We start from the raw sequence: 14959 nt of genomic DNA on the forward strand, positions 1-14959 counted from the left end.
GGAGAACAAAACTGATTTAGACCTTTTAGCACATGCCGATTCCAGGATCGATGCATGAAAGCCAAGAAGACACTGTGGAGAATCAGCCATAGCCAAATCATGTTCTGACACAAATGGAGATGATGGTAGTAAAAATGTCAGAAGTAGGAGCATGAGAAGAAGCCTTCTAATCAATTTAGAAGACATATAAGCTTATCACATGGGGCTTGGGAACGTGAATGGGGTGGAACAGAAGGGAATGAAAATGGGGTGGAATGGGGGAAAATGGGGCTTGGGGAACGGGAACAAGGTGGAATGGAAGGAAATGTAAATGTGACAGAATGGGGAAGAAATGCATATTATCACACAGTAAGCATGGCATTTCACAAGCACAAAGGATGGCTGTCAAGAATACTGGACCGAGAGAGTTGTTGGGATATTTATAACCTGTCTGGGTCTCACAGGTGCTCCATTTTAGCAGCCTGCTTCCTACTTAACCACAGAGAATGCACTTGTCTCTCTTTTTCCTGGTGTTGCTCTGTGTGAGTAAGCACTGGTAAGTCTAGCTCGGGTGAAGGGAAACTGCTTTTGGGAGCTCAGTCCCGGTACTGGCTGCAGGCTTACCTCCAGAGGCTGCTGGAGTGACTACAGTCCTAGCATGTCCCCTGGCTTTCAGCCTTTTTCTTAGACTCAGAAAACATGCCTGGCTCCTGGAGGCAGAGCATGACACACAGTGTGGGCCAAAACAAATGTCTATGAAGGGGTGGCTTGAAGCCCCCCTGCCCAAGATGCAATGGGACCACACCAAGCACATGCTGCAGTCCCAAGGGCACCCTCCACTGCCAGCCCAAATAGGAATGGAAAAGATCCATTACTTTTGGGGCTGGGTTTTGGTGGCCTGGAAGCAGCTTCAACACAGCTTCTGCATGTCTTGGGGGCATGCGTCATCTAATGACCATACCCCTAAGCCACACGGAAGCCAACTTTTTCAGCCCGTCTGTTCGGGCCCCAAGTTGCAACAGCATTAAAGTGGAATATAGTGCTATATTTCTACAATGTGATTGGACCTCAGGTCAGGCCCATGTACTAATGCATGTATTCCTTCTTCAGTGAGTGACCATTGATCAAACCTCTATGAACTAAGGGTGGGCAAATTTAACCACCAAAAAACCCCCCAAAAACCCTTTGGGGCCCTTCAGAAAGCTTTGGGGAACTGCATGTAGTCTACAGGCCTCAATTTACTCACTCTTTTTCTAAACCATGAAGAAGAACCTGTTTTATCCCTAAATGACCATATAGTTTCTCTAGGGGTTTGGCACCCTCTCCCTCATATCACTTGCCATACTAATAAGGAAGGGTTTTTTGTTTTGTTTTGTTTTGTTTTGTTTTGAGGATGGGGAGGAATAAATTATTAATTACATAATAAAATCAATTCAGTCTTTTTCTCACCCTGTTGTTGCCTAGGGAATAATAATAATAATAATAATAATAATAATAATAATAATAGTTTATTTTTATCCCGCTTTTCTAACTTTGATCAAAGCGGCGTACAGATTTATATTAAGGCTCCCTACATGCTTTAATGGCTCTTTTTAATCTTCTAATAACAGAAGTACTCATTTTGAACAGAATGTGAAACATTTTGTATCCACCTGTTACACTTCAACATTTGTAAGGCCTTCAAATCTATTTTCCTAAAGCACTAAAAGCCTCAGGCTAGCCTAAAGCTAATAGCTCTGGAGGGGGAGGGGTGAAGAATTGCCTGTTTTGCTCAATTTTTTTTCAAATAAGTCAGGCTGCTGTCCGAGGTATATTTTAATGTAGTGCAATTGAAACCCCAGGATTCCACAGGATAGAACCATGGCAGTTAATGTGGGGAATTAGCACTATGTTTCTGCAGTGTGAAGAGGCCACAGGGCTCCTGGGAATGGAAGCCCAAACACATCTGGGGAACCACTGGGACCCATTGTTGTAGAGGTAAGATTCATTTGCCTATTCTCCCTCCACCCCAAAGATATTAATGGTAAAGATAAAGGTCTTCCCCATTGACAAGGTTGTCAAGTTGTATCCGATTGTAGGGGTCGGTGCTCATCTCCGTTACTAAGCTGAAGAACCAGCATTGTCAAAGACTACTCTGTGGGTCATGTGACTAGCATGACTGCACAGAACACTGTTTACCTTCCCACCAAAGTGGTACCTATTTATCTACTTGCCTTATGCTTTCGCACTGCTAGGTTGGCAGAAGCTGGGACAAGTGATGGGAGCTCATCCCACCACGCAGCACTTGGGCCTCAAACTGCCAACTTGCAGATCCTGCAATCAACAGAGTCAATGTCTTAACCGCTTCAGCCACTGCATCTCTCTATAGAACAAAGACTGGAATGTGAAGAATGGTTGCCTCAGCAACTCTGCTAATTAAAAGTAAAATAAAATAAAATTTTCCACCCCTCAAACTATTAAATCATTATTTTCTCTTATAGCTTTAGCTGCTATTCTTGTATACCTGGACAACCTTGTGTGTGTGCTGCTCCTGTACTCTTTGTATAACCTTGTGTTAACTGTAAACAGTTATTTATAGGTGTGTCCACACTGCAAAATTATAACTATAACTATGGAATCCTGGAATTGGTAGTTTGGTGCCATACCTTCCTCCAAACTGTAGCACTAGAATTTTCTGGCAAAGAATTCTGAGTATCCCTTACCAAAATAGAAATCCCAGTATTTATTTTATTTATATTCCTCCCTTTCACCCTGCATTGGGCACATATTATTCCATAGGATGAAGCCATACCAGCTAAAGTAGCATCAAAGTGATATGACTGTGTAGTGTAGATATCAGATAAAAAGAGGTACTTTGTTTCTGGAGGGGCAGTGTGGTGTAGTGGGTTGGGTGTTGGACTAGGAACCTGGAGGGTCTGAATCCCCACTCAGTTGTGGAAACCCACTGGATGACAGTCACACTCTCTCAGCCTCAGAGGAGAGCAAAGGCAAATCCCCTCTGAAGAAATCTTGCCAAGAGAACTATGTGATACATTTGGCTTAGGGTCACCATAAGGCAGAAACATCAGGAAGGCACACAACAGCAACCTATTTCTCATTGGGTGGCACTGTTAGGGCTACAGTGTATACTATTCATCACTCATCTGTCACAATTTCTATTAATTTATTTCATGTAAGAAAGTATGCTCAATTATTTGGCAAAGAATAATTTAAAGAAGCACTGTGAGCTCATCCACAAATACTAAATTCTTTCAGAAAACTAGCATCTGGATCAGATGTACTTCAAAGCAGATTGCTACACAGAGCTATTCTTCTTTGAAGTATAGTTATAAGCACAGACAAGTTTAGGAACCCGAAACAGCTTCTGACTTTGCTGTACTTGGAAAAATCCTAGTCAGATGTCTCTCATTCTCTCTTTTCTCTCTCTCTTTTAAACTCATTTTAGAAAATTGGTGTCTGGATCAGCTGTACTTCAAAGCAGAATGTCTCATGCTATTTTACCCTTCTTTGAAGTATGGCTAATTCAGACTCTGGCTTGAAGAAGAAGAAGAAGAAGAAGAAGAAGAAGAGAATTGGCATCTGACCTTATTCAGGCCATTGTTCTTGGCTCCTTTTTTCATGCTCATACCCTTTCAACCGATATGAAAAAGTTTTATACCCTCTGCTGTGTTGCTTGTTAATATTACAATAATAATGATAAGTACCATCTACATGACACTTTGTAACAAACAGCTCTGACAGGTCCCCACACAAGATGTTTAAAACCTTAAAAGGATACAATAAAAGTAATGAAGAGGAAAGAAACAGAAGAAAGGGTGAATTGAGGAAGAAGGTATGTTTCACCATGGCTTAGTTACAGATGCGTTGCCTCTACACCTTTTGTGGGTTATGATCTGATTTACCACCACCACCACCACCATGCACTCCACCATGGTGCCAATGAAATTTGGCAACAAAGTACACACACTAAAGTTGAATGGCAAACAAGGAAGATCTTTTTATATCAAGTAGGAAAGGCTTTCTGACAAGATTTTTGTGGTTTACCACTGATGTTGGTTGCAAACTGAGAGCTTTTTTGAAATGAGCATGTCTACTTTATTTCAGCGGTGAATTCCCCGATTCCCACCAAAATCCAGCAGTGAGTGGATCCTGCTGTGAGTGGGTGTATGTGGGTGTGGGTATGGGTGAGATTGAGAGAGAGAAAGAAAGAGGGAGGAAGAGATGGAAACTGAACAAGTAATGTTCAGTCTTGTCCTCCAGTTCCAAGCATAAGGGGCACCAAGATTAAAGGAGCAGACTTGTTTCACAGAAAAGACTTATAGGTACTGTACTCAATTTTGAGATTTCTCTCCTGATGACCACCACTTTTGTGAGATGAGCTAGTGAACTTACTACTCTTCAGTCTGTCAGAGAAAGAGGTCAGCACTGAAGCTAGAGAGACATCCCCCCCCCCACTTTAAGTCTGTTTTCATGGTACATTTCAATCTGGACACACTACTGTGTGTGTATGTACCTCCAAGTCGCCCGCTGACTTATGGCAACCACACAAATTTCATAAGGTCTTCTTTTGCAAGGGTTTTGCCAGTTCCTTTTTATCAAAATTCCTCATTGGAATTAGAATGCTCTATGCGCTTTTGGGAGGTATGGGGAGTTGTGACCTGTTAGGCTGACAGGTTGTCAGCATTTCAGAGTAACCTTTAGTCTTCCTTTATTATGAGCATTCTCAAAAGAATTTCCCAATGTCGACTCAGTGTCAGGTTTTTTTTATCTCATTGTCTGTCAGCTTATGTTATCATTTGTTTTGCTTCCCATTCCCATTGGAGGTCCATGTGTATTCTTTGACAAAACCATTGCATCTCTCATGGTCTTCTGAGAGGAATCTCTGTCTCTAGTCGGTATTGGGCGATTTCATCACAGTCATCCATGTTAATCCAACATTATGTGCCGGTTATTCAAGCTTTTGAAAGGAGAACATTGACCACTTCATTTTAGGACTGCAGGCTAGCTGACAGGTGCAGATAACTCTGTTTCTTTTTTTAAAAAAACCTGCTTTCCAGCTCCTATGCATGCACTCCCTGAAAATGCTTCCCAAAGCAGCCTAGCAGTAGGGTGAGCTGGGAACCTAAAAGCACAGAATCTCTACCAGAAGAAGCACTATGTCTAAAGAACAAGTGCTCTGCTGCCGAACCGATCTATTGATTCGGTTCACAAAGCAATTTATTTGTAAGTGGGAATGCAGCCCTTCATTTCCAGCTTGGCCATTTGGGATCTTCTGCACACATGCAAACAGAACATGCACAGTATTTGGGGGGGGGGGGTAACCTCCCAAAAAGACAATGGTCAAGCTGATGATAACAGCAGGGAGAACCACAGAATACTGACAAAGTACTTTGCACAGCAGCTTTTTCTTGTTCTTAATAACAGAATGGTGGATTAAGACTCACAGGGCACTTGTAGCCCATCCCCAGAAGTAGGGTACTAGAACTCTCTGGTAAAGAATTCTAAATGCTTGCCCAAACTATAAATCTCAAGATTCCTTAGTATGGAGAATTGTCAGTTAAAGTGGTATCAAACTACTATAGCTGTGTACTGTAGATACATTCTTGGCCTCATTGCCTATGTTGATGCCAGCTCAGTGGTATCAGTTCAGTTCACATACAATTGGGTTGAGGATGAACCACTCCTTCTCCCCAGGCAGCAAAATTTCTTGGATTAGCCCTGAAGAGGCTTCAGTATAGAAAGAATATGAAAACTCTGGCATGGAGGTGAAAGCTCTACCTGTCACTCTTCTAATATAATGTCTACATATTTGATTCAGTGCTAAGCACTGCATTACTTTTGCTTTGTGGTCTAAAGGGGGGGGGGGGGAGAGAATATGAGTTATCTTGTTAAGTTCTTGTTTGAAATTCAGTGGATAACTAAGCGGGAGGGCTGAGAGGGATTCACGGGTTAAAACAAACCTGTCATTCCTTCCAAAATAATTTGGACAGAAACTACCTATTATTTTCTCAAATCCTAAACCATGTGCCCCTTGGAGATTGACATCTGGTAGGAAGTCCTTAATTAGAATATTCCTAGGCTGCTACTCCAGAAAGGTGATTATGCAGCAAGGGGATGATCCAGAGAATTCAATTTGTATTGCAAGGAAATAGTGAATTGTTACTAGCACCGAACAGAAACGATCAAGATGGTGTACTGGATTTTGAATGAAAGCTTGTCAGTTCTGTTATTTGTAAGTATCTATTTCATAATCAAGCTCCTGAGTCTCATTAATTTTCTGATATTTTATAGGAACTCGTTATGTTTTTCTTAAGTCTTTCATTTTTGCCATTTCAATCTACAACCAATATACAAAAGCTTCCTTCTATACCTCTGTTACATTTAGTTTATCCTTGCCAAATACAGTATAGCTATGAAATTTGGTAATTTCTACCTTACAGTTCTTTCTGCACTCTCTTTTATCTGTCTTTTAGGGTAGCACTTGTACATTTCTGAAAACCCTGTAATGAAAAAAATACACATTTGATTAATCCTTAAGTAAAATGTGAGGGGAGTGGAGCCTTTGATCCGTATACCTTTTCTATTCTAGGTATTGTGGCTGGGGATGAATTTATACTTGTTTATTGACACATTCAATTGGTATGAAGATGAAGATGCCTTTCTCTATACACGGGTTATGCTAGGTGTAAGTAACAGTTTGTTAAATGCCTCCTCAGTGAAATTACACTAGTTGAAGATCTTTCTTATGCATATCCAAGTCCTGCTAATTTGCATGCCATCATGCCATTCTGATATCATTTTTTATTTTTAAAATGGCATCTCATTTATTTCTTCATTTAACATATATACAGCTACTCTCCCACTACAGGACCAAAGGCAACATCCAAACACCACATACTTCTTTAGCAATGCTTAGCTAGATTTGTCTTGATTGAACTAGATATCCCACTTTATTTGTGTTGTTTTTGTGATTGAAGAGGATACTGTATTGTGTATTTTGGGCAGCCATAAGCCAAGAGGCTGTTTTTAAAAGAAAAATATCCAGTGTATATTGAGCCTGCCCTACTCAGTGTCTTGTGTGAAATATCTCTCACCCAAATGTAACAATCTGCAGCAAAGATATCACATCATGCCTTTCTGCTAAACAGAATGTTGTGATTTGGTACATCCCCCCTTATTTTCTGGTGCCCAAAAATTAGTATATGAATAAGTAAATCACAAAATGTTTTGTTATTTTAAAGAGGAGCAAAAATGTTCTCCCTCTATGACTAAAAGCGCCACCTCAGAAAGTTTTGCTGTATTGCTCAGACACAAATTCCCAGCTTGAAAAAGTTACTTTTTGGATTACAGTTTTCACAGTCATCTAGCTAGCATACCCACTGGGCATGGTGCCTGAGTGATACTGGGAAATGTAGTCCAAAAAATGAATGCTTCTTTGTCCTGGGAATTCCTCTCTGGCCTGCTCCTCTGTAAGTAGGGATGCCATGTCCCGGCGGCCCCCAGGACAATCCCACTTTTGGAGGACCCCGCCCCGCCCCGGCCCAGTTTGTCCAAAATCTCGGCTTTGTGTCCAGCCGCCGGGCCTGCTCATGCGGCCATTGCCGTGGCCGCTAATGCACGCGGCCAGTGGCCACCCATCTCCTCCTCCTCGGCAGCACCACCCTCCTCTGCCTGACTGTGCCGCGCGGCACTTGCCTGGGCAGGCAACAACGCGCGCTTGCCCTGCTAGCGCGCCTGCGCACAGGGCTAGAAAAGAAGAGCTCGTCCTCTTTGGCCAGCCAGCCAGCCAGCCAAAGGGGCAAGCTCCTCTTTTCTAGCCCCGCGTGGCTGCAACAGCGCACGCTTCCCTGCTAGCGCGCCCGCACAAGGGGCTGGGAAGGGGGAGCTCGTCCCCTTTGGCTGGCTGGCCAATGGCTGAAGAGCAGGGGCGGGGCTGTTTCCAGCCCCAGTGTGCCATTGGCCAGTGCCAAAGAGCTTTGGAGGAGGAGGACTAGGAGGAGGAGGAGGAGGAGGCAGAGAGGAGGACCAATGAGGGTAGGCCTCTGGGCCAGGGGGAGGGGAGAGCGCCATTTCCAAATCATGCTGAGGAGGAGGAAGTGGAGAGGTGAGTGGCCACTTCGGCTCTGCCTTATTTCTTTTATTTTTTAATTATTTTTTATTCTTAAAAATAAACAACCCTTCCTTTATATTTTATTTTTATTCATAAAAATAAACAACCCTTCCTTTATATTTTTTTTTATTTTTATTCTTAAAAATAAACAACCCTTCCTTTATATTTTATTTTTATTATTATTATTAAAAATAAACAACCTTTTTTATTTTATATTATTTTTATCTGTCTAGAAATAATGCCAAAATGTCCTCCATTTTGATCATGCCTAAGAAACATGCATTTATATTAACATTTTTTAAAAGTCATCAATTTTTTCATGTGTCCTGCAATTTTAAAAAATGTGTCCTACATTTGAAAATGTTATCCTACATTTGTCCTACATTTGTCCCGGTTTGGAGGTCCTGACTTATGGCAACCCTATCTGTAAGTCATTTCACACGGCCAGAGATATAGCTAATCTTGGGCACAAGTCTGAGCCACACATTCAAATGGAGCTTTGACAGCTTTGAAGTACTAAAACTTCTTTTCAAATGGTTAATACTTTTGTCATTCTGTGTACAGTCCACGCTTGCCTGGGCAAGAGCTTCTGCCACTTGCCTCAACTTTAACTGCCTGCTAATCCTCTTACCAGTCAGCAGAAACCTCATTTCATTCTTAAGGGGAACAAGCTTTGTAAGTATTCTTCTCTGTTGAGCAGGTATTATCCTTTTAACTATACTTCTTGACATGTCTCATCAGTATAATCTGGTTTTGGACCAGTGTACTAAAAAAAAAACCAGAGCATGGAAATGTTACATTTTGAGACCAACAGCCATGCTGGTTGAGGATTCAGAGAGTTCTAGTCCCAAAATGACTTTCCACTTGCAGCTTAGAAGAGCCAGATAAACTGTAAAACTGAATTGCAAGTACATATTCAGAGCTGTGAAATCCATTTTTCCAACTTGAATGTTGCAAATGAAATGATAACTTTATTATTTTGAATGTAATGCTCGTTTTAGATTTATAGAATTAATGCAACCTTTGGAATGGTCCCACTGAAGGAAAAGGGAAGGTGGTTTTCCTTTATTCCCCCTCTACACGCACATCACAGTCTCTTATGCCCCCTAAGAATATTTTCCCTTTTTTCCTCCATAAAAGTATTTCAGGACCCTCCTAAATAGTGTGACAGAAAATGCAGAAATGGGATAGAGACAGCTGGTAAAAATTGCCAGACACTTCCTCCATTGTGAACCCTCATTGGATCTCGGGGTACTTTCAAACTACACCATTATAGCACTGTCATTCCACTTTAACTGCTGTGGTTCAATCCTATGGAATCCTGGGATTTTTAGTTTAGGGAGGGTTGTTTAGAATTATCAACCAGAGAGTTCTAGTACCTCCATACACTACAAGCCTCAGAATTCCCTGGGATGAAGCTATGGCAGTGAAAGTGGAATCCCAGTGTGTGGGCTACCATAGTATTTGTGTTCTAGGAAAGGTCCCTCAGTCTCTTCTGTGATGAGAATAAAAGTTTTTTTTAAAAAAAAATGGAACAGCACATCTGTATCCAACCCACAGTGTTTTATTATTATAGAATAGGGAAGGACAAAGTGCATGTGGCCTCAGAGGGCTTCTCATGTGATGCCAAGCGCCACACACCCAACTGCCTCCAATCTTAGAAGCCTTTTAGGGGCATGATTTGCCATTGAAATGTAATTCCCTTCAGAGAAATATTTATATACTGGGAGTGACTCGATGATCATTTCTATTCCTAAAAACTGCTTTCAGGGATCTTAAAAGGGGGCTGGAGAAAATTACACTTTAACGCCAACACCCACGAAAGGCTTTGGGAGATGATGATTTGCTATATGTAGGGTGGGGGTGATATGAGGGATCAGCATGAGTATGACCCACCAATGTCTGCAGAGGGTGAAAAGGCAGCCCAAGCTTTAGAACGCACTGGTTCCTGACATAGAACATGATAGCTATGTGAATAATTATTCCCTAAATAGAGAAGGCAAACAAAAGGTTGAAATTTGGTTGTCTTGGGTTCGTGCACTCCTCAAGTCCGCTCTTTCCTCCTCTGACAGAGCTATAAATAGATCAAAAGCTTTTGCTTTCTTTTTTGACCAACTACAGTTTAGGCCTATGTGCAAATCTGGGCAAACCATGATGTCTTAAATATAGTTTCTTTTTATTTATTTTTAAAACAACATTATATGGAGCTGACTTGTTCAGTACACCACAGCTAAAATTAATCACATATTTTGGTTTGGGCTTAATACTGCACTGTGCTGTACTACAAACAGAGGAATGATAATTCCACTTTGGGTGTTGGTCTGAATTTTAAAGGACTTATTTAAGGTGCTGAATACTACCCCTCAAACAGATTCACCATCTTGCATAACTCTTTTAGAGTTTGTACTAAGCCCAAAGGAGATTTGCCGTTCCCCTAAAACAAGAGCCACAGGCTACAACTGGGCTCATCTTTGTAATAATAAGCCATATTTTTAGGTTGAGAACCAACTTGGTATAGTGGTTGAGTGTTCAACTAGAAGTCTGGGAGAACAGGGTTTGAATCCCTGTTTAGCCAGGGAAGCCCACTGGGTGACCTTCAACAAGTCACACTGTCTCAGACTGAGAGGAAAGCAGCAGCCAACATGCTCTGAACAAATCTTGCCAAGAAAACCCTGTCATACAGTTGCCATATGTTGGAGTTGACTTGAAGCAGCATGAAAAGCTTTTTAAAATTATGACAGGAACACAACATCAGAAGAATAAAGTTGGAGTAAAAATTTTAAAATAGATTTTTCTTTTCATCAGTGTTACAGAGGAGTGCTGAGGAGACAACTTGATAAAAATATCACATTTCACAAGACTGTTGCTTATGGAGTAGTTGTAAATGCAAGTAAGTTTTTAAACTTTATCTTTGCAATATAGGTGTCCTTGCTTCTCTCTGTTAAGATATTGGTCATGAGTTCTTAGTCACTTGTTTCCTTCATGGTTCCCTTATCCTAAATACATGTCGTATACTTCCTTAATGAACCCAAGTACCTGACTTGGGCTCCAGAAAGTTATCTCTCCCCTTCTTGCCTCTTTGCTGTTTTCTCAGAAATATTACACAGCTTAGTGGACCTAACATAGGGCCTTAAGACACATTTATTTCAATTATTTATTTATTTAATCAGAACTCAAAGCTGCACACATTTTTTAAAAAATGATACAGTTAAAAGCATACAAAAGTGAACATTAAAATAGAATTAAACTGATACAATATTGAAACACATTACTGATTAATAGAAAATAATGTATTTAAGAAGTTAAAACACTTAAAAAGCTATTATTTCTTCAGTTTGTTTTGGACCTTATTCACTGTGTTGGGGCTCAACAGACGGCCCCTAAGGAGCGGCTTTGTGCTGCCCCTTTCCTCACCGGATCGGGATCATGGCAACTGCATGCTACGTGCCTGATCTGGCCTTTCCATGGCGCAAAAAAAAAACCCCATCAAAAAGCGCCTCCTTTTCGAATCATGGAAAGGGCATCATGGCTGCAGTGGTGGTGGCTTTTTGGTACTCCTTTGGCTCAGCACATTTAAATGCTGTGCCAACAGAGCACTGTGACACCCCCTGCCATGCAGTTGGGTGCATGGCATGATGCTGGAGTGGAGGTGACGTGGAGGTGGCCAGTGAGCATATGCCACACTCCCATGCTGCCCCCATGCTGGCATATAACACCGGTCTGTACAGTCTATGAGTTCCAAGCTCTGGTTATGCTTGTGAATATTTTCCTTAAGATTTGAATCAGGACACAGGATTGGTAAGAAAAGCAAAAAGAGGGGGGAAATATGCCAGGAAAATTGGATAAGGTTTAATCTGATTAATTCCATGTGGGTGGGTTTATTTGAATTTTTTTTAAAATCTTACTTGCTTTCTGTATAATCTAGAAACAACCTAAGTCCAAGTTCATGTCCTAAAGCATTCCAAAAAGCTAATAGAAAGTGATGCCTCTAACTGAGATACTCAAAATCAGAATACCACATATTTAGGGACTGTGCTCATAATTATATCCTATCCCAGAGATAGCTGGAATTCAGATTTGAGCAAATTAAAAATAAACTCAAGAAGAGAGGGAAAATCTCTGTATATTTCAGCTTTTAACAGTTGTGCTAGACTCATGAGTGACTTGCTATATTCCTCTGCATACTCATCTGAGTGTTCGGGCTTTACTGCACAAGCCCTGTTCGTCTTGCATTCACGTTTGTAAGTGAAAATGGAATTATAGCTGTTTGCACTCACCACATACCTGCACATCTCCACAATTGTGTGACTGCCACTTGACTCCCCCTTAGCCCTGCCTCTCTGCCCAGCATGCCTTCTGGGTTTATTTTATTTTTTTCCTTTTTTGTGCAATTCCAGAGGTCTGCTACTATGATTTAATTGTGTGTGTTGTTTTTTTTTAAGTGAAGAAATAGAAAGAATGCTTGGGAATAGTGAGGAGGAGGAGGACAGGAAAGAGGAGGGGGACAGTGACACCATGTGATTACCCAAAATCGGGACTGCCCTGGCAGTGAAGTTTCACACCTGAAGGCTTGCACTATTGAGAGCTCATTGACAGGTTTCCCCCGTAAAAGAAAAGGGATGTCCTAATCATAGTTGGAGGATGCATCAGCTACAGGTTGGGGATTGTACAGTACAATAAGCATCACCAAAGCTATTTTTAATGGCTGTTTAAAAGCTGCTTGTAGTGATCTCCTAAGGCTCATAGAATTCAAGTTGACTTACTTCTGAATGAGCTCCTTAACAATGCCATGATATACATTCAGAAGTCCCATTGTTTTCAGTGCAGCATACTTTCAGGTGGTGTATATTGGACTGAGTTTTGAGATGTATATACCATACAGCTTATTCTTCTGTATTTTGGATCATTTCTGTTGTGTTCCCCAGTTTCAGTGGAGGAAAGGGCAGATTGGAGTTTTCTGGAAAGAGTGGGTTCCTGCTTCACTAGGTAACATTTTTGTTACTTATCTCTGTGACTGAATTGCTATCGTCACACACTTTTATGACTGTCAAAACAGAAACTGGAGTGTTTTCTACTCTTCAGATCAGTAGTATTCCTTTGTTCTCTTCACCCAGGATGAAACACAGATCTTATAACTGCAGCAGAGATCTAATGCAGAAGGTATATTGAAATAATAGGGCAAGAGGCTCAAAAGTTCTGCTTAACAGGTGCAGATTCTCTCTGACATCCACGAGTAATAGGGAATAACTCCAATATGGCATGATTCCCACCAGGATCAGTCAACTGCATTTTTGTTCTTTGTTTTGCTTTTAAAAAAACTTTTTTAAAAGTATGGCATGCAGTGTGCTGGTATGCTCATCTATCATGACCAGCAATTTATCAACTAAGTTTCATCATAGGAATGGATTCTTGAAGAATGCACACTTTTTAAAACCTTTTAATTAATAAGACATCCCAGGAACAGAAATCAAGTCATCCAGCTTTGTTTTTTTCATGCACTCAACTAGAAAGAGCACTAGAATAAAAGGAACTGATATGAGATCTCTTCCCTATGCAAATACCAGTTGTAGAGGAGGGTTTTTTCATAGGACCACAATAAGGGAATAAATATTTACATTTCCCCATTGCTTCCTACTGTGATTTTGATATTTATTCCCCCCCCAAAAAATAGTCTCTATATTTTCGGGCGGGACAGTGTATTAGATACAATGACACATTTAACATTATGTCTAGTAAAAAAAAGTTCTCATACCTTGGATCAAACATAGATCAGAATGGGGACTGCAGTCAGGAAATCATACGAAGACTGGGAATAGGGAGGAATAGAACTAGAACTAATATTAACCACATTTTACCCTAAACTCTTTCAAGTTCTAATCTGACATTTCAAACCATTCAAGGGCTTTATGCAAAAAGATGAGAAAATAATAAGTACTGCCGGATTTTTTTATTATTATTTTTAGCCATAGACTCATCTTTGGAATGATATAACAAGTTTGGTGATCAATCCATTGTAATGAGAATACTAAAGTGGTTAATTAGAAGGCAAGTAGTGCCAATGTAACTATTATCCCAGACAAGCATGCAGGGAGATTGAGGAGTGACTTTTACGCTTGAATAAGTACAGGCACTAGTTCAATAACAGCTCCATATGCTTCAATGAGAACAAACATGGATTAATACATCAAGACTTAGCTCTGTAGTTCTTTCTTTGCTTACTGAACAGATAATGACCTGTAATTGCTGCTCATTTACTACACCCTCCTCAGAGCAATGAGATGGATGGGAAATTACAGACTAGTGTGCAACAGAGTAATAACAGTACATATAAGCAACTCATATTAGATCTCTATGAATGAGGAATTGAAAGGAAAGACAGTTGAACTCATTACTGTACTGGTGATGCGAACTGATACCCATATAGAGCCAGAATGGTATTGCTGTTTGATTGCTGGACTGTAGCTCTGGAGACCAGGGTTCGAATCCCTGCTCTCCTATGGAAACCCACTGGGTGACTTTGAGTCAGTCACACTCTCTCAGTCTCAGAGGAAGGCAAACTCCCTCTGAACAAATCTTGCCAAGAAAACAGGTTTACCTTAGGGCTGCCATAAGTTAAATGACAGATAGCTACAAAAAAACAAAAAATTGATATCCAACTGCAGTGCTAGGATTTGTACCCAATCTGTTCTTAGCTTTTCAGTTTTGATCCCCCTGAAATCCTTTTTTTTAAAATTTGAATTCCACACATCTGACCCAGTTTGAGAAAATTTGCTAAAAATGATTTTAAAAAAACAACACAATATCATTGTTTATGGGTTTCCTTACAACAGTGGTAACTTGCCAGCAAGCTCCAATATGTTTGAACCTGTC

At 40.7% G+C, this 14959-nt stretch overlaps 1 protein-coding gene across 1 annotated transcript in view; it reads left to right on the forward strand.

The window, feature by feature from the left end:
• Nucleotides 1-6166: 6166 nt before the first annotated feature.
• Nucleotides 6167-14959, forward strand: part of NOX3 (NADPH oxidase 3) — a 38956-nt gene continuing 30163 nt past the window's right edge. Inside the window, exons 1-4 of the mRNA XM_089528437.1 lie at nucleotides 6167-6211; nucleotides 6569-6664; nucleotides 8654-8764; nucleotides 10895-10979. Coding sequence (XP_089384563.1) covers nucleotides 6167-6211; nucleotides 6569-6664; nucleotides 8654-8764; nucleotides 10895-10979 — 337 coding nt within the window. The remainder of the gene's footprint in view (nucleotides 6212-6568; nucleotides 6665-8653; nucleotides 8765-10894; nucleotides 10980-14959) is intronic.

Source organism: Sceloporus occidentalis, unplaced genomic scaffold (genome assembly GCF_023333645.1).
Source record: "Sceloporus occidentalis isolate IW3139 unplaced genomic scaffold, rSceOcc1.0.p SCAF_6, whole genome shotgun sequence".
Classification (NCBI taxonomy): Eukaryota; Metazoa; Chordata; class Lepidosauria; order Squamata; family Phrynosomatidae; genus Sceloporus; species Sceloporus occidentalis.